The 24,898-nt window shown below is 59.6% G+C and overlaps 1 protein-coding gene across 1 annotated transcript in view; it reads right to left on the reverse strand.

Moving 5' to 3' along the window:
- CARS1 (cysteinyl-tRNA synthetase 1) overlaps positions 1 to 2,889 on the reverse strand; it is a 59,167-nt gene extending 56,278 nt beyond the window's left edge. Inside the window, exon 1 of the mRNA XM_004460350.3 lies at positions 2,787 to 2,889. Coding sequence (XP_004460407.1) covers positions 2,787 to 2,811 — 25 coding nt within the window. The 5' untranslated portion in view covers positions 2,812 to 2,889. The remainder of the gene's footprint in view (positions 1 to 2,786) is intronic.
- Between the last annotated feature and the right edge of the window lie 22,009 nt (positions 2,890 to 24,898).

The following is a 24,898-nucleotide window of genomic DNA, read 5'->3' on the forward strand; positions in this document are numbered from 1 at the left end:
GCTCCCCAAGGTGAGACCCTTCTAAGGTGTGACCCCTGCTCAGGTGTGCCCCCAGGACTCCCAGACCCCAGAGCTCCTGGGCAGTGGGCTGCAGTGCAGATTCCTCTGCAGGAGGCCAGGGGCCCCGCAAGACCCCCGGCTGTGGTTTTGGTTTCTGAGAGGGGCCCGGCGGCCTGGGGCTGCACCGGCCGAGGCCCTGCTCCGGTCCTCCCTGGCAGTGTCCGGCCTCACCTGGGACACTTCCACTCGCTGTGGGGAGCAAGGCAGGGCGTCCTGGCTCCCGTGCCCTTGGCTACTCGAAGGCGCTGCCTCCTGCTGGGCGAGTGGCCTGGACACACGGCTTAGCCTCTCCCACCCTCCCGGGGCTCTCGGGAAAACCGAGCGTCAGCAGCACCCACAGAGGGAGTCACGGGTTCAAGCACTGAGGGCAGAGCCTGGCGCCGGCACCCGCTGCAGACGTTGCTGGCTTATCATTACAAGGACCTCTGAGTTAAGCTGCGCAAAAAACTAAACTACAAGCTTACCCCAAAAAGCAGCCACCACACCGAGGTCCCGGGCGCTGCCAGGCCACACGCAAGGAGCTGCAACTCTAATGAGACCACGGGTGGCCTGAGCCAGCCCTGGGAGGAGCATCAGAAAAGGGGGAGACTCTTCCAAAGGAGGGCCTCCCCGGAGAGTCCAGAGGACGGTCACGGCGGGAGTCAAAAGCGCTCAGGACCCAGAGACCAGGCAGAGCTACAGGAAGGCCGGCGGCGAGGAAGCCTCGGCAATTTCATTTCTACTTCCTCCTCTCCAGTGACGTTCGATGCTCTTGTCTTGGGGAGAGGTGCCAGGGTCACGGGGTGGGGGGTGTCATGGGGGGGTGCCGGCAGCAGCGAAGGACGGGGCGGGGGCTATGGCCCGGCGGGGAGGGGGACACGCTGGGCGAAGGGATGAGCTGCCGCCCTCACAAGGCTGGGGAGAGCCCGTCACTCCTCGAACACCCCGGCTCAAGGCCAGCGCAGAGGGCCAGCTCCAAGACCAGGCCAGTTCTCAGGGGCGCTGGACTCCAAAACACAGGCCAATTACGAAGGGGGAAGAGGCTCACAAGAGCAAAACTGGTAAGTCATTTACGCTCCCAAGGATCCAAAACCACTCTTAATTTAAAATCAACAGGGCGGCTGGAGCTTGCCGAGGAGGCAGGCAGCACTGGGGAATGCTGAAACTGTGAGTACCTTTTGGCCCCTCATTGTCCACACTCAGCAATCTGTGGAAGATGATCGGAGACGGAGTAAGAATAAGGTGTGAGGGCTGAAGGAATAACTGATTTTTTAAAAAGGAAACTAGAATATATCCATTTTAGGCTTTCCTTCCCCTATCATTGTCTTATCTTATTGCATTGTACACTTAATTTATTATTGTTGTTGGCAATAAATGATTGTGGAAATCAAAAAATAAAATAAAACAAGCAGGCACAAGTGTTCAACACCGGCTTCCATCCTCTGGGTCGCTGAACAGCTCCTCATCAGGGCCGAACTATTATTCCCACTTAGTTGCAGGGAAACTGAGGCACAAAGAGATTCTGGATCCTGCCCAGGGTCCCAGGGGGGTAAGGGGCCATGCAGGGGTCCTGCCCGTCCAGCGAGCCCCAGAGCTGGCTGGAAATCCTGCTGCTTTTCCAAAGGAGTCGGGGGGACCTCTGCTCGGCACTGGGGCTGGGGAGCTGGGGCCCAGGCACGCCTGGCACGCGCTCGAGGCCCTGACATCTGGGCTCGTCCCAGGGTTACCCAACTGCCTCGACGCCCAGTCGCTTCCCCAGCCCCTCCCTGGCCGGGGCACTCAGTAGCAAGAGCGGCCCCAGCCAGGGGTGGGGATCTCCTGGGAGACACTGTAAAATATTTTTGGCAGCCAAGGGAATAAAAACAACACACTGTGGCACTCTCCTGAGGAAAGTCTGTCCAGACTGCTAGGATTTGGGGTGACAACCCCAGGACTTTCGGGCACGCAGAGTCTTGCTTCGCGGATGGTGAGCAGAGGACGTCTCGCCCGAGCGGAGGCTTTTGTCCTGAGCCCGGGGGACTGCTGAACACACGCCTTCCCAGGGCGCCAGTAAAGGGGCCACGACGCCTGCCACCAGGCCCCGTCCCAATTGTGCCTGCGTGCCCAGCGCGAGATGAAAGCCTTCTGGAAACCCCAAGGCACTTTCGAGCGTGGCCGCGGGTGGCCAGCGTCCTCTGCTCCATTTCCCTAAGGACCAACCTCACCGCCCTCCACCCACTCCCCGGACGTGGCCTGGATGGGGAAAAAGCCAAGCCCCCCATCCGGGCCTTGGCCTCTCCCCCGAAATCCAGCAGGAGGACGAAGGGACGAGGTGCGCCCCAGCACGACAGGACAGAGACCGGTTTAACGCAGGGCCGAGGCCCAGGAGCTCCTCAGCCACAACAGTATGGGGACACCCAGGCTGGGGAGAAGGGGTGCCTCGACAGGGAGGACCCCTGTCCAGGCCCGGGTCGGGTGACCACGGGGTGAGAACCAGCGCGCACCCCCTACGCTGAAGCCCGGGTCGCGCCCCGGCCGGGCAGGGACCCTGCGTTCCCTGGGGTGCGGGCGCCTCCACAGCCAGCCCCGCACCCGATCCCGAACGCCGGCCTGGCCGCGCGCGCTCCCCCTGCGCCCGGAGGACCGTCCCACCGCTGGGAAAGCCGAGCCGGGGCGCGCCCATCAGCCCCGGCCACCGCCTGCAGCGCCGAGCCTCGGCCCCGGCCCCGGCCCCGGCCCCGGCCCCCAGCCGGCCGGCGCGCGCTCACCCTGCTCCCCGGTGCAAGCTGCCATCGCTGGGAACCCCGGAGCCGCCGCAGCCACAGGCGCTTCCCAGAATCTGATGCAACCGCGGCCGGAAGCCCCGCCCCGCCACCCGCCTTCCGGCGCGCGCGGTCGCTAGGCAACGGAGCGCGCTGGGGACGCCGAGGCCCGCGGCCTGCTGGGAGAAGTAGTTCCACGCGCCGAGCCCGGGCCCGCGCTTCCCGGGTCCACGCGCCCCTGCGCCGGGGCAGGACACGAGACGGGGGACGAGAGCTGGGGTGGGGGTCGCGGTGGAGGCGGTGGGGGGGAGGGGGGGAGGCGGGGGCGACACGCACCAGCAACAGGTCCTCTCGGAGCTGGGGTTCAAGCGCCCTGGACATGAGCTCTGAGAGAGGACAAGACCAAGCCGGTGCCAGGAGGCTGACGAAGAGGAGGGGTGGGGCGGGGGCAGGTGCGGCGCAGCCGAGGGCACTGCCCCTAAAGGACGCGGGAAGGAGGAAGGCCCACTAGGAGAGGAAAGCCATGACCACCTGCAGGCGGGCTGTAGGGGCCCCAGCACCAGGCCAGGGCCCTCCAGGCCCCGGCCAGGGCCCAGCGCGGGGGGAGCCTCCGTGAGCAAAGTCAAGGACGGAGGCCCCAGGGAAGGGTGGAGGGGCGAGTGGGCGCCCGGGGTCTGGGCGAGGGGTAAGGAGACCCCAAGGGAGCAGGATGGTGGGAAGCCTGTGGAGCCCCCCAGGAGACGGGGGCCTGGGCCAGCGCTGAGGACACACTCCAAGGCCAGGAGGCAGGAGGAGGAGGAAGTAGGGGCAGGGAGGACACAGCGCCTGGGCCAGAGGCCGGCTGAGGTCGGGCCTTGACTTTCCTGAAGGTCCCAGGAGGAGCGGGTGGGCGAGGGCGGAAGATGCAGGGCCAGGATGCTCTGGGGACACTTCCAAGGCTGGTGCTCAAGGTGCTGATGGGAAGAGCGAGAAGCTGGCTCTCCACGTCTGAGCTGAGCGACGGGTGTGTGTCCGGGCCATTCCCCAGAGACCCCTGGTGACCTCAAGGCAGAAGGAGAGGGGTGTCTCGGGCCTGGGGTACTGCCCCCCAGAATCACTGCCCCCATGTGGCATAGGGACTCCTGGTGGGGGGGGACCATCTTGGTGCAGGATGTCACTTCCCAGGACACCAATGCACCGCGGGTCTGTGCACATGCCCAAAACCAAAGGAGGCAGTGTTTAAGTCATAAGATAGTCGTAGAAAACCTGCTAGCAGAGCATTATCTTATTGCAGAATTTAAGGGGAAGCTGCCTGGAAGACCACACTGTAAAAGGACTTGCCTCTATGGAGAATCCATTCCTAGGGGGGATTCTCTTCTCCAGAAAAATACTAGAGGACAGGCTGAAATAGCCTAGAAAAAGATCGTCTAGGGTTTAGGACACCAGGTGAAGGCTGGACACCGCCCAGAGGAGAAAGGGACAAAGAAGGGGAATCGTGATGACACAACTGTGAGCTGAAACCAGCGGCTGCTGCTGTGGGGACCCTCCGCCACATTAAAGACACTTTAAAGGGAAGCGGACTTGGCCCAGTGGTTAGGGCGTCCATCTACCACATGGGAGGTCCGCGGTTCAAACCCCGGGCCTCCTTGACCCATGTGGAGATGGCCCACGAGCAGTGCTGATGTGCATAAGGAGTGCCCTGCCACACAGGGGTGCCCCCTGCATGGGGGAGCCCCACATGTGGGGAGTGCGCCCCATGGGGAGAGTTGCCCAGCGCGAAGGAGAGCGCAGCCTGCTGGGGGTGGTGTTGCACCCGGAGGACTGTCGCTGTCGCGGCAAGATGGTGCAACGGCGGGGGGGACGGGACGACAGATGGATGCGGGGAGCAGACGGCCGGGGTGGGGGCGTGGGGAAGGGGAGAGAAATAAATAAATGGATAAATCTTTAAGAAAAAAAGAAAAAAAATTTAATATCCAGGATATATAAAGAGATGTTACAATTCAATAATAAAAAGGCAAACAACCCCATGAAAAAATGGACAAAAGACTTGAATAGACAGTTGTCCAAAGAATACAAAGAGCCAAAAAACACATGAAGAAATGCTCAACATCACTAATGATTAGAGAAATGCAAATCAAAACTACAATGAGATATCATTTCCACCTATTAGAGTGGCCACTATTAAAAAGACAGAGAACTACAAGTGGTGGAGAGACGGGAACACTTATTCACTGCTGGTAGGAAAGCCACTGTGGAGGACTGTTTGGCAGTTCCTAAAGAAGCTGAATATAGACTTGTCTCGTGACCCCGCAATACCACTACTGGGTGTATGCTCAGAAGAACTGAGAGTAGTGACACGAACAGACATCTGCAGACCAATGTTCCTAGCAACATTCTTCATGACTGCCAAAAGCTGGGAACAACCCAGGTGTCCATCAACAAAGGAATGGATAAGCAAACCGTGGTCTAGTCAAACGATGGAATATTACGCCGCTGTAAGAAGAAATGAATTTGTAAAGCATATGACAACAGGATGAACGTGGAGGACATGTTGAGCAAAGCAAGCCAGACCCAAAAGGACAAATACTGTATGACTGCATTACTATGAACCAAATACGATGTGTAACATAGCGTATGAGTCAAAAAGGAAATTTATAGGTATATAGTACATTTAATTGAGAAATGTATGTTTATATTCAACTGTGTTTTCTTTTAGGTTGCTTTTATTTTCAATTCCGTGTACAAAATACTTAAAAATAGCATGGCAACAAGCATTTAAATAGGTAAAATGATTCAAATTTAATAAATTATAATTTTTATATTAGAGCTCTAACTATTGCATATATTGAAGTCTAAGAATGAAATAAATTGGCTATTTTTTAAAATTATATGTATACACACATCTATATAATTATATACATACAATACTGCTAAGGCCCCTGACGACGGCTGCTGGGGGCACATCCGTGGAGAAGCGTCTCCAAGAGACTTGAGTGATGTCCCCACAGCCCACCCCTGAGAAAGTGACTCCATAAGGGGATTCTGCTCTAAGTCAGTGCTGCTCAGAAAGACGTCCTGAGGGATGGACTGAAAGCACTTCCAGTACTTTCCTGAGGCTGCTGGACGAGGACGAGCACAGCCTGGTCTGGAGGCATCAGGGTCCCGCGGGCTGGGGGCTGGAGGAGGCCAGAACCCCGTCACCCCGGTTCCTGCGAGAGCCTGGCCCCGGATCAGAGGGGCTCCCTCCACTGAGGGTCTCTGCATGATGCCAGGAGGTTTGCAGCACCAATACGCTGTGACGTCTTGCACACACGCGTGCAGCTCATGTCCTGGAGGGCAGCCAGGGGTGTGGAAGCAGAGGCTGCCCCGCCCGACGTCCACCTGCACCTGGGCAGCCTGTGGGGACGCTGGGCCTTCCGATCCCGGGGACGTGCAAGTTCACAGACCTCCATCTCATCACCTCCAAGTCCGATAGGCCTCATAAACCTCTTCCAGTGACTTTCAGGAACATTGTATCCGCATTCATAATAAATCTATCTGTGGCTGAAAACACCAGGAGGCACTGGTTACACGTGTGGCCAGAGTGTGGAGCATCTGTGGACACAGCTCCCGGGGCGCAGCCAAGGACACGTTTCGAATGCACGGAGGGTCCGGGGTGGCTAGGCAGCTGGGGCGCCGGGCACAGGTAGCCCGGCTGGGGTGGACGGGGGTCAGGAGACCGTGATCAGGCCTGCGACCTGCCGTGGCCCTACCATGCCCGCTGCTCGTCCACTGCATGGACCACAAAGCACCGAGACCCGTGGCTGCCGCTGTCCTGGGAGGCAGGAGCCCGGGGGGAGGGACAGCCAGGGGAGGCCCACCCTGTGCCCCCTCCTCCCACCAGGCCTGGGAGAGGCTGTCACGGGGGACGGAGAAGGCCAGCGGGTCAGGTGGGCCGGCCAGGGCCAGGACGGGCAGCTGGGGCTGTCAGCACCAAGACTTGACATTCACGTAAAAAAGGTGAAGGTGGGAAATCTCTTACCACCAGAGCTCGCAGCCTCCGCAGAATACTGTTTACAATCCTGTAGGAGAGGACCACAGTTACTCCAGGAGAAGCCATCTGCTGGCCCTCAGGGGTCCTCTCCTGAGGTTCTGGGTGGGGACCCTTGGAGCCTACACCCCCTGGGGAGCCCTCGGGTGGAAGGTGGGTTTGGGGGTACAACAGGAGCAAGCAGGTAGCTCACACGGGCACTGCACACAGTTGGCGCTCATTAAATGCTACACCAGCTTCAGAGCGCCCATCCAGAAGCTTCACGCACCTGTTCCAGGTCACTCAAGGAAGGGGAGGTCTTGGTTTGGACCAGGGGCCCACAGCCTGCAGGAGGATGGGGGGACACACTCATTCCTGGCGTCTCCAGATGACCTTCGACCTCCACGGCCTGCAGTGCAGGGGTGGCCCCCAGGGCCCCCGAGGGCACAGTCTGGGTCCCGGACTCAGGCTGGTGCCCTGTGCTCTCGGACAGCCGGGTCATTTCCACACCAGGAGCTGGCCCATCGCCCTCGGCGTCCAGGGGGAGCAGGGCCCCAGTGGCCTGGCTGCCTCCAGGGGCCTGAAGGACAGAGAGAATGTTCTGGGAAGGGGCGCCAGCGGCGCCGCCCCTCCCAAGCTGCTTTTGGAGGAGGAAACGCTCAGTGTGGAGGGTGAGCTGGGCCTGTGCAATTCCACTGGGAAAAGCACATGGGGATCGTCCAGCTCTGCCACCAACCCTCCCTGTGGGTCCCCATGACAAGCCCAGGCTCCCTGGGCCTCTGTTTCCCCCTCAGGGGTCTAAGCAATTAGAAGGAAGCCATCGTGGGCTCTAAAGCTGGGTGGAGTCGCCAGCACAGGCTGATTCACGGGTACAGATGGGGGGGCTGCCTCCCACCCCTGCCCCCCTGCAGGCTCTGGTCCAGCTCTCATCAGGCTGCAGGCTCAGCACTGTGCCAGGACCCCCAGACCTTTAGGGTTTCCCGGGAGGAACTTGCCCACGTACCAGCATGACACATACAGGGTTTCCCGGCTCACTCGATTCCCCTGAAAACCAGAGAGAGAGAAAGGAATGGCATCGCCATCGTCACTACATGCAGCATGACGGCTGCTACTCACACTACGTATCCTGGCAGTAGGAGGACACTGTGGCAATTCCAGATTATTTTATGAATCCCAGAAGGAGAAAGCTGATCTTTGTACAGAAATCTATCGCCCTGAGTGTGATCCCCTTTGATTGCATTAATTCAGCTCAGGTGCCTGTGATTAGCTCACCTGTTAGGATCAGGGTTTTACTAGACCAGTCAGTGGGTGTGGCTCGGGTTAAGCCCCGCCCCTTGCCGGGTCTGCTCTAAATGGACACTCCCACGGACGGACAGAGAGACAGGAAGGGAGAGCTCTGCCATTGGCTGATCCTGCCGTGGCACAGGAAGGAGGCTCAGGGAGCTGAAGCCCCTGATGAGCCATCTCGCCTGAGCGCTCACAGCTGACCTTGTGGTGAGGCCAGGACAGCTGGAGGGAGCCCCAGGATCAGGCCCTGAGCCAGCACAGCTGAAGCCAGGAGAAGCAGAGCAGCTGAGCCTGAGAGAGGAAGTCCCGAGGGGAGGGGGAGCCCGGCAGGGATGGGCCGCCATCTTGCCTCAAGGCAGGCAGCTGACTTGGGTGAGAAAGCAGCCTAGGTGGACTTGCCCTCACCTCAAATAAAAGCCAACACTTTCTGGTAAGTTGCATCAGCACCCCTTTGGGGACTAATCCAGACTGTTATTACTTTATGGAAACTGAAAATGCCTGTAGGCCATGGACAGTCATGCTGCATGCCGCTGAGCCCAGCTAAAGGACCCCGTGGTCACTCAGAGGCTCCCACGGATCATGGGGCAGGTGTTCTGGAATTGGGTTCACACCCAGAGCCGGTTGTCACTAGACAAGGACACCTCCCTGGATAAGGTCGGGGCTCCCCATTCCTGAGGGGCTCAGGAGTGAAGACTGAGGTTTCCTGGAGAAGTTCTGAAACTCGTGTCTGTGAGTCCAGGGTACCGAGCTGCCCGTGGGTTTCCGACTCTGTGTCCCACAGCCACGAGGGCCAGAATCTCCACATCAACCTTCACCTGCAGCAGCCACGTGTCCTGTAGGTTCTGTTCCCTCAGGAGTCCTGACAGATCCAAGTCACAGCAAAACAGGCACTTACCCTTCAAGTGGTGGACGAACCACGTCTGAAGACGCCCTGGGAAACAAGGAAGGGGCTGCGTCAGGGGGCTCCTCCTTCCACCCAAACCCCCCAGGGAGCCCCTCCCTGGCCCGCGCACATGGGACGCCCTCTCCATGAGCGTGCTCCAAGCTCTGCCCTCTCCTGCCCCAGCCCCCGCTCAGGCACAGGAGGGGCCCTTGCTGGAAGTAGCACAGGTGCAGGGTAAAGAGGACTCTCCCCTCAAGAACCTCGAGTGCTCAGGTGCCAATAAGGGGTTTCTGTGCAGTCATTGACCTTTACCTTTTCATTTGAAATAATTTCAAACTGATGGAATACTTGCAAAAATAATACAAAACCCTTATGGAGAAACTGAGCATTAACCACCTCTCCCCAAACACAAATCCACGAACTCTGACATTGCACAATTGCCCTATCATTTAATCTATCTATCTATCAATCTATCAATCTATCTATCCATCTTTCTGCTAATCTATATATATGTCGTTTTCTATCAATAACCTGTGCTACTTTCAGTGCATATATGTGCCATCTGTCCATCCATTCACACATCTAAACATCTATCTATCTATGTATTTTCTAAATGTCAACAATAGATAGTAAATCCCACTCTAATCTACCTCTCTTCTTATAACACCAGACGCCAATGATGCAAAGGACCAAAACGATGAGGAGACACACCAGAAGTCCAATGACGGCCCAAGTCCTGTTTGTGTTTCCTGGAAGGAGGCAAAGCAGGGGTGGTGCTGCAGGGTTGCCCTGGCCTCCCATCCCAGAGGGCCGCACCTCAGTGGAAAGTTCCGGCTCTGGGAAGCGCAGTGGGTGGGGAGGTGAGCCCAGCCCCGAGTGGCTCTCCTGCTGGTCCTTCCCCTTAAGCTCCCCGACAGCTCCTGGGGCTGGGACTGTCCTGAGTACATCACAGATGGGGACCCCAGACTCAGGTCTGCAGGGGGTGGACAGGCCCCGGTTGAGGACAAGGGACTGTGGGCCCCCAGGGTGGCAGGGTGGGCGTCAGGCCCAGGACCCACTCATGGCCGAGGGGGAGGCAAAGCCGGAGCAGGATCCAGGACGCCGTCCTCACTGCGGCAGGACAGGGCAGCACCCCTGGGGGTCACGGACTCAGCCAGTAGAGCACAGGGCGAGAGCAGCGCAGACGGACACACAGATGGGGCGAAGGGCGCGTGAGCAGGCGAGAGAGAGGCTTGCACGTGCTCAGGAGGCACAGATCCCACCCAGGACAGAGAGAACCTCACGAGCAGGAAGACAGAAGAGGACGCCAGGAGAGGGCAGGACGTCTGTCCATCAGAGGATGACGCACAGTGAGAAAGAACAGCCACCCTGGGGCCAGCAGACAGCGGTGACACCTAACATTTAAAAGTAACAAAGGAGCAAAAAGGGGAAAAAGAGAAACCAGAGAATCAGGCCAAAACTGGGCAAAAGGCTTCCCACGACGTTCCCAGGGAGACCCAGCGCTGCCGGCGTGGCTCCCGCTCTGGCCGGGGCCCCCAGTCCTCGGACCCGGGAGCCCACCCTGGCACTGCCCACGCTGGAGGCTGACAATGAAGCCCGTGAAATCGGACTGGGCAGTGGAGGAACGTTACTTAAGGGGGAGCCGCAGGCCTCCCGGGAGGCAGCTGCCCAGGACTCCCCGCGTGCCGAGTGGGGGCCCTGCTGAGCCCCGCAGGGGGCAGGACGGAGCTCAGGGCGACAGGGGGCCTGGCGCGGCCGAGCCTGACTCCAGCTGCCCCAACCTGGGGAGCAAGGCGGGGACCCTGCACGTCCCCAACACTCAAGACGTTCCCTGAAGCCTGGGGTCTGCAAACACAGCTCAGGCCCCCAGGCGGCCCTTTTTAAACAAAGCTTTATCGGCACACAGCTGTGCACACTCTTCTCCACGCGTGGACAGCTGCCGAGGGCACCAGGGCAGGGCTGAGGACCGTGACGGGCTGTGGCTCCCGAAGGTAAAGCATTTCCCCTCAGAGAAGAGCTCTGCCCCCCGGATGTAAGATAGAGGGTCAGCACCTACCAGGCTCAGGTTCAGCCTGGCCACACACCGTGTCCCTCGTGGCATTGCATGGCCAAAGGGGGACTTGGTCTTCAGGACACCTGAGCAAGGAGAGAAGTCAGAGTGTGACTCCCCCCTGCCCGGCCCCTGCCCCAAAGCATCTCCAGGAGGCCCCATGAGGCTGTGCAATCAGGAGACCCAGTCTACATGGGTAAACTGAGGCTCAGGTGGCCCCAATGCATCTCCCAAAGCTGAAAAATAAGTAAGTGTGGGAGTGGGGGCCACACCCAGGCTTTGTGCACCCCCATTGCCCTGGGCCCCCCATTGCCCTGGGCCTCCCCTCCCCCATCTCCCAGGCCCCGGGGTGGCACCTGGTGCACAGGAAGCAGTTCTCCGCGCACTCTGCAGGAGCGTCGCAGTAGAAGCTCCCCGTCCTGCACTGGCACTGCCGGTCGCTGGTCAGTGAGCACTCGGCCACCAGCTCCTGGTCTGTGAAGGGGGAGGGCACAGGTCAGGTCACAGGGATGACACCGTCTGTCCCTACAAACATGGGACCAGGTGACACAGAGCCTTCTGCTCCTCAGCACCCCAGCTGAGGTCTGACCTTCCCCCAGCTTCTCCCAACACGAGAGGAGCGTGGGCCAGCGCAGCCCCCCTTCCCTTCCCCTGCCCTGGTCACCTGCGCTCCACCCACTGACAGTGCGCTTGCTTCTCTGACTAGTTCACACCAGTGAGAGCACACGATGTCTCTGTCCAACTGTCAACCCCGGGAATATCACGTGTCATCGTTATCGTCTCTTTATAGGAAGTTTTAAGGTCTAATGGTCAGGGGCACCACCTGATTTTATCTGTGATAATTTGATATTACTTAAGAATTCAAAAAGAAATTTCATTATGTTTGAAATATGGTTCTTCTGGGCGTGATACCCTTTGACTATTAAAATCCAAGGATAGGCTGCCTTGACTACATTAAGATAAGGGCTTTGATTCTTCCACATCAGTATGGCTTAGAGTCCACGCCCCCTTGGTGGCCGACACTCATGCATAAAAAGACACGGCACAGGAGAGAGCTTGGCTTTGGCTCTGCAGCCCCAGGGAGAGCAGAGAGATGAGCCTGACAGCCCACAGCTGACCTCGTGATGAGACCAGAGCAGCTGAGCCCAGAGGAACCGCCCCGGGGAGAGCGGGAGCCTGTGCCAGCCTAGAGTGGAGCTGGGGAGACGCTGGACCATGGAGCCTGAAGAGGAGGAGGAAGGCTGGACCCTCCACTCCTCGCCCGCCATCTTGCTTCAAACGTGGCCGATGACTGTGGGTGAGCACGTGCCTCTTATGGCACCCTGAGTTGACTCTTAGGGGCCTGTGACAGTCAACTTCTCCCCCAAATAAGCGTCCTTTATAAAAGCCAAAGGCTTCTGGTTCTCTGCGTCAGACCACTCTGGCTGACCAGTCCTCCTCTCTGGAGCGTGTTGGCCGCTGTCGGCTCATCGTCCGTCCTTCCTTCTCCACGCGCAGGAGTCCTCAGAGGAACCAGGAGCCTCCCCTTTCCCCAGCCAGGACTCCCACGATGGGCAGGTGATCGTGGCCCTTCCCGCGGCCCCTCTGGGGTTACGTCCCATGGGGGGCGTGGCGGGGGGCGTTGTCAAGTGCAGAGGAGCTCGGGAGCCCGGCTCCACCCACTCACCTGCCCGGCACGGGGTGCAGGGGCGGCAGGAGGCCTCCGGGTTGAGGTGTGGCATGAAGTCCCCAGGCTCGCAGGGCATGCACTGTCCGAGCCCGTGGGCCACGCTGCAGGGCTCGAGGACGTAAGAGCCTGCGTGAGAGGGGAGCGGGCAGGTGAGGGGGGCCCAGGGCCCTGCCCCACCCACTGGACCCAGCACTGAGCTGACGGCCCACCCTGATCAGGCCTTGGCTCGAGCAAGCCCTGACAACGCGGGGGTCCCAAGCCCCACTCACAGCACCCAGCCTAGGTCCCACCCTTGCTGGAATATTCTGGACTGGAATGCGGCCACATTCCCACCAGCACCACCCACGTGTGTCCCGGGAACCTGGCACCCAGCCATCCCTTGGGCCTGCAGCTTCCTGGGGCACGTGCTCGAGGAGGGTCCCTGCCTCACCTAGATCCCACCTGTGTGTTCCCAAGGCCTCTTCCTCCCTCGCCAGCCCCACCCCAGCCCTGGCCCTAAGCAGCCTGGAGCCGGGGCAGCACCTTGGGGTCCCTGTTTATAGAGAACGCAGCCAGGGTCTTCGGGGGGCACTCCCGACCTGTGCCCAACTATCCAGGTTCCACAGCAACAAGGAGAGACCGAGGCCCAGAGAATCCCAGGCTCCCCGTGCAGACCCCAGACCCCCAGGGGCACAGGTGCTCGGCGCTCAGGAGGGGGTGGGGCAGAGCGCGTTTCACTCCTTGGTGACACGGGGAGTGAGCCTGCAGGTGTGCCTCTGCAGGGGTGTGCGCACACGCGGGAGGGTGGGCGGGGCAGGTGCAGGCTGGGGGTCCGGTCCCTCCCGCAGGAGCCCGAGCAGCCACAGGGCAAGGCTAGAATGCCTGTGTGGACGCCTGCAGGTGCCTGGTCACAGGGGCCTGCACCTGCCCACCTGCCTGCTCACGGGCTGAGGGCTGAGGGGTGGTGCAGGCAGGTGGTCTCTCAGACAGGAGCCCCGGAAGCCTGGGCCACCTGAGCAAGTGTGTGCAGGTGTGGAGGGGGTCCCCACGGTGTCCTGGGGCTGGTGAGTGAGCGCCCACACCCCACAGCCCTGCCCCAGGAGCTGCCCATCCTGAGGACGCTGTGTCCTCCTCGCTCAGGAGCAGCGGGTGGAGAGTCCAGCCCGGGACACACCTGGGCACGCCTCGGTCTCCCGTCCCCGACCCTGCTGGACACTCGGCCCCTCCAAAGAAGCACCTCCCCTTGTGCCCGGGCCCCCCTCGAAGCACGTGCCGAGGCCAGGCCTGCTGGAGCTGGGGCGGGCAGGGAAGCCCCAGGAGAGGACCCCAGCCTGCCGGGCTGCCCCCAGGACGGCCTCCAGGTACTCCAGGGCCTCGGTCCACCTTCCTTCAGGTCAGCTCTGCCTGGGGATTCAAAGCCGACCTGGCACTCACCAGGTGGGCAGCGTGCGCAGCACAGGTGCTTTTGCAGGTACTCGCCAGGGCCGCACTGGGCCACCCTGGGCACCTCCATCATACTTGTCACCTGGAATGAGGAAGGGGAGACCACATGTTCCCGGGGTCCGCAGCCCCCGGCGGAACCCCTAGTGCTCCCAGGGTGAGCACATGTGGCTCTAGGCAGAGACGGGGCGTCCCAGCCACCTGGGGCCACGGGACTTCCCGAGGGGGTGGGCTTCGTCCAGGTGGGTCCTCCTGACGCGTGTGTGGACACAGGCGGCTGGGAAGGAGCAGGGACTGCTGCGGGGGAGGCTTCCCCTGCCCCCTGGAGCCCTTCCCAGGCGTCTATTTCTAAGCCCCTGGCAGGGGCGGGAGCCTTCTCCTGCAGGGTGCAGCTCCTGCAGCCTTTGAAGGAAACTTCTCGTCCTGATAAGTGGCTAATTATTCAACAGCTGCGTGTATTCTGTCACCAGGTGAGTCACCTGTTGGACGGACAATGGCACCTGCGTCTCCCGGGTGTGTCGAGCTCTTGTGCATGTGTGTGGACATGTCTGTGCAAGTGGAGGGAGGCCTGACTGTGTGCTCACAGTGCTGTGCGGTCCCCTAAGCGTGCGGATTTGCAGGTTTCACCTTGTAACCATGTCGGTGTTTGCTGTGTTGTTTTGAGGCTGTGCTGCGGGGGAGACAGAGCTTAATGATGGCTCCCCCAGTGTCTCCTGGGGGGCCTGTCCCTTTGATGGCCACGGGGTACCCCTCTCCCTGCCTGAGCTTCTCGTCGTGACTTCCCTGTCCTCTGATTGTCAAAGTGCTGCTCCTGCTCCCTCGGGGTGGGGGGGGGGGGAGGCCCAAGCCTGCGTCCCTGCCCCCCCACCCCCATGAACATACGAGCTTTACCTGTTTATATGGAGTGCTACCACTATATTTGGTTTGTTTTCACCAAGTTATTCATGATTTTATTATCACAATTTGTCCTTGATTACTTTTTCCCTTCTTTTCTGACTTTGTTTGCTTTATTCCCTTCTGTCATTTTTTTGTTTTCCTTCACTAGACTAATGAATATATTTTATTTTGAACTCTGTTGGTTAACATGACACTTATTTGGGTAAAACCTGTATAAAGAATTTTTAAAAAGTAGGTAAGTTTAAAGAACAAATCAGTTTTGCAGTCACTACAATAAAAATCATTTTGGGCAAGAGTTATCAATGAATGAAAGGAAAGGAAAAACGATACAACGGGATATCTGTGTAGCTTCACACAAACTGCCCACTGGGCACTCCTCTTCACAAGGGAAAACTAGGAGCTTTGCAATGGCCACTCCTGGCAGATGCCCTGAGCTAAGTCATCAGATAGCACCCCAAGAAAGGACCTGGTCGATACCAGATATGCCCAGACACGATGCCCTTAGATAAAACAGCAGGACTTCTAGAGTGTTCTTGCAAAAATGCATAACCTGGATTGAAACATGAGCAAATGACAGACACCCTCAAATTGAGAGGTAATTTGCCAAACCATTCCGCAGCACTGCGAATGCAGCTCTGCGAATGCAGCACTGCGAATGCGACCACCAGCATGAAGTACGCTCGTTTGAAAGGAGCTACATTAAGGTGTGTGAATAGTAACAAAATAAAACAGCCTCTCGGAACTACAGCACAGAAACCGTGAACCCCCACCCCACCCCCAACACCCCCAGGCAGCCCTCGCCCCTGATGCCAAGGCACCCAGAGCTCTGGGGCCCAGCAGGGAGCACCGCGGGACAGGGCAGGCGGGAGGAGGAGACCCCCCCTCCCCCAACTGGGGCCGAGAGTGGAGACCCCCGCTGCTGCTCTCCCCTGGCCACCCCACACACACACACCCGGACCACTCCGGGGCTCCCACACCCCTAGGCCATCGGGGTGTCCTGCGCCCTTAGGCTGGGAAGGGCAGGTGGGTTCTCTAAAGGGGCGGGGCCGGCCCCACACCTGAGTCGCCCTCCAGCGGCACCCCCCCCCCGCCCCCCCCCCCCCCGCGCCCACCCAGAGCCCCTAAGGCGGCCCCCAGCTCCCTCCTCCAGCGCCCCGGGGGTCTGAGGAAGGCCCTGGGGCCCTGAGGGGTCCTGCTTTCTTCCCGGCCAGCGGGAGGCTCCCGGCCCAGCCCCGCAGCACGGAGGTGGGCGCCCACACGGTGAGTAAATGACAGGCAGGGGGAAACAGGGAGAAACAGGGAGAAACAGGTAGAAACAGCGAGGAAGGAGGACAGAGAACAAAAGAGAGACTTGCAGTGACCAAAACGCGCGGCCGCCCCCCATCGGCCGCCCCTGGCCGCCCTCCCCCACGAGGGGCACGGCCACGACCCCGCCCGCCCCGCGCGCGGCCGCCTCGCCGTGGGGATGGACCGCGGCCCCGCCGGGCCCGCCGGGGATGGGAAGGCAAAGGAAAGGGCGCCCGGATGCGGGGCGCGGGGCGCGGCGGGCACCCCGCCCCCTCCAGCCCCCCCACTCTGCGGAGCCTTTCCGAGCTGGCCCCGCTGTCCTCGCCGGCTCCGGCCAGGCCCTTTGCGTCCTCGCTCCCGGAGTCCCCACGCCACCCCCACCCCCAAAACCCTGCAGGCACCTGTACCAGGAGCAGCGGCGGCAGGGCCAGGGCGACGAGCCGAGTCATGGCGCGCGGCTTGTCCCACCGCGGGCACCCGAGCTCGAAGGGCCCCGGCCCCGCCCGGCCCTGCGCTAAGATCTCCAGAAACTCGGGCTCCTCGTCCCGCCCCAAGGGCACCGCCCGGGTTGCTCGGGCATCGGCAGCGCCCCGCGCTCCGCCGCCTCCCGGCGCGCCTCCTGCTGGGAAGTGCCGGTCCCGCGCGGGGCTCCCCCGGGCCTCCCGCGGCTCTGGCGACCCGGGACCCCGGTTCCTCCGCCTCCTCCCTCCCCAGGGGCCTCATCTGCTGCCCTGGCCCTTCGGGGGCAACGCCCAAGTCCCCATCTTTCCTGAGAGTCCCCTCCCCTTCCCACATGGGCGCCGAGCCCCCTAAGTGCAAGCACAGCCCCCAGCCCTGTTGTCACCCGCTTCGTCTTGGCCCCTCGCATTCTCCGCGGAAGGAGCACCGGGCGTACTCCCCTCCTTCTCCCCTCAGCTCACGAGTTCTCTCCCAGGTCCCTCCTGGAGCCTCGGGCCTGGGTGGGAAGGGGGCTGGGAGGGATATGGGGGTGCCCAGAGTCCTTCCAGGTGATCTTCCCTTGTCTCAAGGTCCTGAGACGGAGGGACGGGGCGCAGGGGGGACAGGACACAGCCCAGGGAGGGCAGCGGGGGCTCTGGCACCCCTCACATCCCCTCTCCACCCCTCCTCCACCCCCGACATAAAGCCCCACGCAGGAGGGGGCACCCCGACCTGCCGAGTGCAGCCCTGGCCTGGGACAGGTGGCCCCCAAGGAGTTTGGGGCTCTCTGTGCCTGGTGGGTGACCGAGGAGCGCCAATAAGGGGGCAAGGAAGAGAGTCGGGGGCAGGAGCCCGCGGGGTCCCCAGATCCGGGCTCCCTATTCATCCTTAGGAAAAGCATGTGTGTCACCCAGGAGAGGAGGGCAGTCACCATGGCGACGACACCGCCACACCCTTATTGCAGGGATAGGGGATGGGGTCCCGCCGCCCAGGTTGGTCACCGCGGCAGGAAGCTGTAGAGAGCGCCTGGCCAGGGAGGGGACAGAGAGGCCGCGTCTTGGGCAAAAGCAGCGAGGCTCAGGGCTCAGGAAAGGGGTGGCACAGCAGGCAGAGCACCCTGGGGACGCTGCGGTCCAGGCGTGATGGGGAAGGTAATTTCCCTGGGCGGCACGCACCTGCGCTGGGGACAGGGCTCAGGACTGCGTGGGCCAAGGCTGGGGGTGTCTCCCTCTCTCTACAGGGACACACACAAGGGCCAGGTGCTCTCAGGAATGGGGCTTAGGCGACCATCGGGGCCTGGACATGAGCTTCTGAGAGAGGACAAGGCTAAGCCAGGGGCTCAGGGGTCTCGTGGGGCTGGAAGGAGCTCCCGGGAGGGGCCCTGGTGCCAGGAGGCTGATGAAGAGGAGGGGTGGGGCGGGGGCAGGTGCGGCGCAGCCGAGGGCGCTTCCCCTAACAGACGCGGGAAGGAGGAAGGCCCACTAGGAGAGGAAAGCCATGACCACCTGCAGGCGGGCTGTAGGGGCCCCAGCACCAGGCCAGGGCCCTCCAGGCCCCATCAGGGCCCAGCGCGCGGGGAGCCTCCGTGAGCAAAGTCAAGGACGGAGGCCCCAGGGAAGGGTGGAGGGGCGAGTGGGGCGCCCGGGGTCTGGGCTCTGGAGCCCCTCCAAGGGGGCTGGGGGAGGGGTAAGGAGACCCCGAGGGAGCAGGATGGTCAGAAGCCTGTGGAGCCCCCCAGGAGGTGGGGGCCTGGGCCAGCGCAGAAGAGCTCTGCCCCCCGGATGTAGGATAGAGGGTCGGCACCTACCAGGCTCAGTTTCAGCTGGCCACACACCGTGTCCCTCGTGGCATTGCATGGGCAAAGGGGGACTTGGTCTTTGGGACACCTGAGCCAGGAGAGAAGAAGCCCGAGTGTTACTCCCCCTGCCCCAAAGCATCTCCACGAGGCCCCACATGGCTGTGCAATCAGGAGACCCATTCTACATGGGTAAACTGAGGCTCAGATGGCCCCAACGAGTCACCCAAAGCCAAACAGTGAGTGTGGGAGCAGAGGCCACACCCAGGCTTTGTGCACCCCCACTGCCCTGGGCCCCCCATTGCCCTGGCCTCCCCTCCCCCATCTGCCAGGCCCCGTGGTGGCACCTGGTGCACGGGAAGCAGTTCTCCCCACACTCTGCACGAGCGTCGCAGTAGAAGCTCCCCGTCCTGCACTGGCACTGCTGGTCGCTGGTCAGTGAGCACTCGGCTACCAGCTCCTGGTCTGTGAAGGGGGAGGGGACAGGGTCAGCTCGAGGGAAGACACTGCCCCCACACACATGGGACCAGGAGACTTGGCGCCTCAGGCTCCTGCTCTGCACCCTGGCTCAGGTCTGTCCCCCCTCTACCCCAGCTCCTCCCAACCCCAGAGCGGAGCGTGGGCCAGTCAGGCCTCCATGGCCATCCCTTCCCCTGCCCTGGTCACCTGCGCTCCACCCACTTACTGTGCGTCTGCTTCTCAGACTAGTTCACACCAGTGAGAGCACACTATGTCTCCATCCAACTGTCCACCCTGGGAATGGCACGCTGTCGTTGTTATCGTCTTTATGGAAAGTTTTAAGGTGTGAAGGGCCAGAAGAACCATCTGATTTTACTATGGCAGTTTGAAATTATTTATGAATTCCAAAAAGAGATTTGAATGTTTGTAAACTGGTCTGTTCCTCTGGGCATGATACTCTTTGACTGTATTAAAATCAGAGGATTCGTTTACTTGACTAAATTAAGATTAGGGCTTTGATTTGGCCATGTGAGTATGGCTTAGAGTCCACGCCCCCTTGGTGGCTGACACTCATGCATAAAAAGACACGGCACAGGAGAGAGCTTGGCTTTGGCTCTGCAGCCCCAGGGAGAACAGAGAGATGAGCTTCACAGCCCACAGCTGACCTCGTGATGAGACCAGAGCAGCTGAGCCCAGAGGAACCGCCCCGGGGAGAGCGGGAGCCTGTGCCAGCCTAGAGCGGAGCTGGGGAGACGCTGGACCACGGAGCCTGAAGAGGAGGAGGAAGGCTGGACCCTCCACTCCTCGCCCGCCATCTTGCCTCAAATGTGGCCGATGACTGTGGGTGAGCACGTGCCTCTTATGGGACATTGCGTTGACTCATCAGGGCCTGTGACAGTCAACTTCTCCCCCAAATAAGCGCCCTTTATAAAAGCCAAAGGCTTCTGGTCCTCTGTGTCAGACCACACTGGCTGACCAGTCCTCCTCTCTGGAGTGTGTTGGCCGCTGTGGGCTCATCACCCCCGTGGAAATGCCTGTGGGATTTTCACTGGAAATGCTGCTTCTAAGGCGCATTTGTGCGAGAACTGACAACTTGACCTCGAATCTCCTTGCCCACAATCATGTAATGTTTCCCCTCATATTTAGACCTTTGTAAATGCTGTTTCTTCACATAAACCTTTTCTAAACACTTTGCAAGATTCAGCCAAAGCCTGTGAGTATACATTTTCTGCTAGTGCAAATGGCATCCTCAACACAATGGTGCACCCGCGTGGCCTGCAGCCCCACCCAGCAAAGCCCCCGGGATCCATCCGTCCTTCCTTCTCCACGCACAGGAGTCCTCAGAGGAACCAGGAGCCTCCTCCTCCCCCAGCCCAGGACTCCCACGATGGGCAGATGATCGTGACCCCACCGCCCGGCCCCTCTGCCGTCACTTCCCCTGGAGGGCAGGGCGGGGGGGGGGGGGGCGTCGTCTAGCGCAGAGGAGCTCAGGAACCTTGGCTCCACCCACTCACCTGCCCGGCATGGCGTGCAGGGGCGGCAGGAGGCCTCCGCGTTGAGGTGTGGCATGAACATTGTCAAGTCTTCAAAAGGGGCAGATCCTGTGTGTTGGATGCCGGCCGGGGCCTGGGGACTTGGGAGGGGCTGTTTTCAGCACAGGTTTGGCAACAACTGCTAACAGTGATGCAGAGCGACGTCATCCAGGCAATGTGGTAATATTTCCCGAGCAGGGCTCCTAGAGCAGCCCTCCCAGGCGGGTGAGCTGCGGTGGTGCTGAGCCAGGTGCAGGCGGCCCCCTTGGGGACGAAGACGCAGCTACCCAGGAGCAGCCAGGTTCCCCCTGGGGTCCGGGGCCCTCCTGCTCTCTGCCACTCCTGTTCCTCCTGGTATAGTTTAGTTCTTCAATGTGTTGCCCTAAAGGGGCAGGTGAGGCACCGGTGACGGGACTTGCAGTGTGAGGGCCTCCGTGGCCGCCCGCCAGCTGCTTCCTCGGCTAGCGTGTTTCCTTTACTAACTGCACCTGTTCCTTTCAGGCGTCCCTGGCAGTGGGTGACGGCGACCGGCTTGGCTTCCAGGCTGCCTCCAGTGGCTGAAGGATTCCTTCTTTATTTCTTTTCCCCCTGCAGTTAGGAGTCTCCTCTCCTTATAAATTGCCCCATGGACATGCACAGTAGCGAATGCCTACTTAGAGTCAGTGTACATGTTTACTGCTTGCCCAGCGGGCAATCGTAGGGCCCGCGTTAGCACCCAGAGTTCTGCTCGCTGTGCAGACCACCCTCTGGGTGGGGGGCTGCTCCCACCACTTGCTCAGCTGTGCTCCCTGCGCATCCAGCAAGCCTCTCTCCCTCTCTGGTAAAACTGCTGCCGTCTGTGAGTGGGGTTTGCTCTGGGCAAGGAAGCGGGTGTCCTGGAGCTCGGGGCACCTGGCATGCTCTTCTTCTGTCACTGCTGCGCAGTCGTGGGCAGGAGTTCCTCTTTCTGTCGGCAGGAAAGTGGAGGGCTCAGGGTGTGCGGTTTCTACTGCTGTCCTGGGTCTTCACAGAGCAGCCTTGGCAGTGGGTGAGCCTGGGGTTGGAGAGCCACCGTGACCGTGTGAGTTCATGAAAGTGGTGACAGGTGTGGCACCATGACGTGAATGGCTTGCCCGAGAGCGAGCTTGGTGGCCTCCTTGACAAGGGCTAGTGCTGCTGCTAAAGCCCTCAGCAGGGAGGCCGCCTGGAGGCTACAGGATCTAGCTGTTTTGACAGATGGGCAGTAGGTCTCTGCCAGGGGCCGACTGTTTGAGTGAGGACTGCCAGGGCCACCTTGCTTTTCTCGCACACAAACAGGTTAAAGTTCTGAGATGCTTCCGGAAGTCCTAGGGCAGGCGCCCGGCTGAGCTGCTTTTTTTTTTTAAAAAAATATTTATTTATTTATTTTTTAAATTACATTAAAAAATATATATGAGGTCCCATTCAACCCCACCGCCCCCGCCCCCCACTGCCCCCACAGCAACTCTCTCTCCCATCATCGTGATACATCCATTGCACCTGGTAAGTTCATCTCTGAGCATCACTGCACCCCATAGTCAATGGTCCACATCATAGCCCAGACTCTCTCACGTTCCGTCCAGTGGGCCCTGGGGGGATCTACAGTGTCCCGTAATTGTCCGTGAAGCACTATCCAGGACAACTCCACGTCCCAAAAACGCCTCCACATCTCATCTCTTCCTCCCGTTCTCCACACCCAGCAGCCCCCATGGCTACCGTTCCCACACCCATTCCACATTTTCTCTGTGGACATTGGATTGGTTGTGTCCATTGCACACCTATGTCAAGTGAGGGCTTAGATTCCACATGGGTACTGGATGCACTCTTCCCGCTTCTAGTTGTAGACACTCTAGGCTCCATGTTGTGGTGGTTGACCTTCTTCAACTCCATGTTAGCTGAGTGGAGTAAGTCCAATAAGTCAAAGTGTAGGAGCTGAAGTCTGTTGAGGCTCTGGGCCTGGGTGTCATATTATCAGTCCAGAGATTCAAATCCCCTACATATATCTTAAACTCAGCACCAACTACAATTCCAATAAAGTAGCATGCAAGTCTTGTGAGAAGAGATCCCCTCTGAGTCCATTTCCATCACACAGAAACACCAGCTCCAAAGAAGGGCCATCTGTCATGGCAGTGAACCCCTTCTGCCATGACCATAGAACCCGTGGGTCTCTTTATCCCTCAAAAGAACCAATACCTGGGGATGTATCTATCTTATCTGTCTCTTAGACTCTGTTCAGTTGTACATAGGGGTATTCCTTCTGACAACCTCCAGACTCTTTTTTGGAGACTCACAGCCTTATAATCTCATTTCTTCTTTCCATTTCCCCCTTACATTAGGTCAAACCGCTTCCCGAAGTCATGTTATTATATGTAGACAGGTATATTCTGCTGTTCCGCATTGAATCTTTAATTCAAGGTCATTTTCTAGTTGCTTCTTCAGCTGGTATGTGGTAGTGATCCCTCGGTGCCAGGGAGGCTCATCCCTGGGTGTCGTGTCTCACGCTGGGGGGAATGAGCTGCTTTTTAATTTCTTCAAAGGCTTCCTGTTGGGCTGGCCCATGCGCAGTGCTGATGCGCGCAAGGAGTGCCGTGCCACACAAGGGTGCCCCCGCGTAGGGGAGCCCCACGCGCAAGGAGTGCGCCCCTAAGGAGAGCAGCCCAGCACGAAAGAAAGTGCAGCCTCCCGAGGAATGGCGCCGCCCACACTTCCCCTGCCGCTGACGACAACAGAAGCACAGAAGCGGACAAAGAAACAAGACACAGCAAATAGACACAGAGAACAGACAACCGGCGGGGGGGGGGGGGGAGCGGGAATTAAATAAATAAATCTTTGGGGGAAAAAAAAAAGGCTTCCTGTTGGGTTATACTCCAGATGAGGGGTTCTTTTTCCTGGCCAGTGAGGACTTCATAAAGGGGTTTAGCCATAGCCACAAAACCAGGGACCCAGATGCAACAGAATCCTGCCGCCCCCAGAAACTCACAGAGCTTCCTCTTAATGGTAGATGCTGGGATGGTGCAAATTACCTTCTTTCGTTCTGGTCCTAGTGTCTGGTGCCCTTTTGAGATGACGAACCCTAGATACCTCACCTGTTGCTGGCAAATCTGAGCCTTTCCTCAAGACACTTTAGAGCCAGTTTGCATTAGAAGGTGTAGAAGAGCCCGAGTGCCCTCCCAGCCATTCTCTTCTGTCCGGCTAGCCAGCAGGAGGCCATCTGGCCCTGAGGGCTAGTGCAGTCGAAGCGTCCCCTGGGCAGGAAGCTAGTGCTGCCACCAGGGCTTCTCCGAAAGGGAGGGGGAGTTCTTGAAGCCCTGGGGAGCCGCGTCCCCATCAACTGAGTCTATTTGGGTCCTGGGAGTCTCCCATTCAAAGGCAAGTAGAGGCTGGCCCTGGGGAGCCTCCCGCAGGCAGGTAAGGCAGGCGGCCCCAGGAGGTAACTGCCCCATTACCGTGCCTGGGTTAGGAATCACCAGGCAGGGTGAGTGTGGCATTGTTGTCGGCGGGCAAGTCTTGGACGTGCTGATATCCCGGCCCATCAGGTTTCTCCACTGGCAGCAGCGGAGTGTTCCAGGGTGACTGGCATTCAGTCAGGACACCCCTTCTTTTCTTAGGGGGCTTATGTGTTTGGCCACGCCCAATTGCACCTCACATGAGATGGGTATTGCCTTTGTCGTCCTGGTGGCCCAGGCTTTAGGTCTGTGCTGAGAGGGGCATGTTCCAGATCATTCCTGGTGAGTTCCTTCCAGCCCAGACCTCAGGGTGCAGTTCCTACAGCCTCTCTGGACTTTGACTTGAAGTTTCTTCTTGGTGCAGTCTCCATTCCCTGCTCCAGGGAACAGTGAGAAGGAGGGAGAGGCCGGTCCCGAGGTTTAAACCTGTTGACCCCTCAGGCCTAAAGGTGATCTGGGCCCCCAGTTTAGTTAGAAGGTCCCTGCCCGGCAGGGGAACTGGGCACTCAGGTAGATACAGAAACTCAGGGGACACCTCATGGCCTCCCAACTGGCAGGTTCTAGACTGGCAGGAAGGCCCTCGCTGGACTGATTTCCAGTTGCCCCTACGATGTCAGCTGTCTTTCCACTAAACGGGGCAGCTTCCGTGGTTACTAATGAATATTAGGCTCCAGTGTCTACCTTGAATACCATTGGTTGGCCCCCATGTTTACTTTGGCCATGGGCTCGTGGGGGCCGAGTTCTAGTGAGCCCGGTCGCCCCTATTCAGAGTTGAGTCCCAGTAGCCCAGCCGGGGGCCTTGGGGCTCGGGCCGGCCTTGTCCCCTGGGAGCATTTCCCTTGTTAGTCCGGCCTGTCTGTGGACATTCCTTTTTCCGGGGTCCAGGGTCCTTACAGTGGGCACGCTGATCTCCCGCTGAGGGCGCCCTCTTGCAGGTGTTCCCCCCTTTTTGGGTGGCCCCCCTCGATTGG

This window comes from Dasypus novemcinctus, chromosome 10 (genome assembly GCF_030445035.2).
Source record: "Dasypus novemcinctus isolate mDasNov1 chromosome 10, mDasNov1.1.hap2, whole genome shotgun sequence".
NCBI classification, from domain to species: Eukaryota; Metazoa; Chordata; class Mammalia; order Cingulata; family Dasypodidae; genus Dasypus; species Dasypus novemcinctus.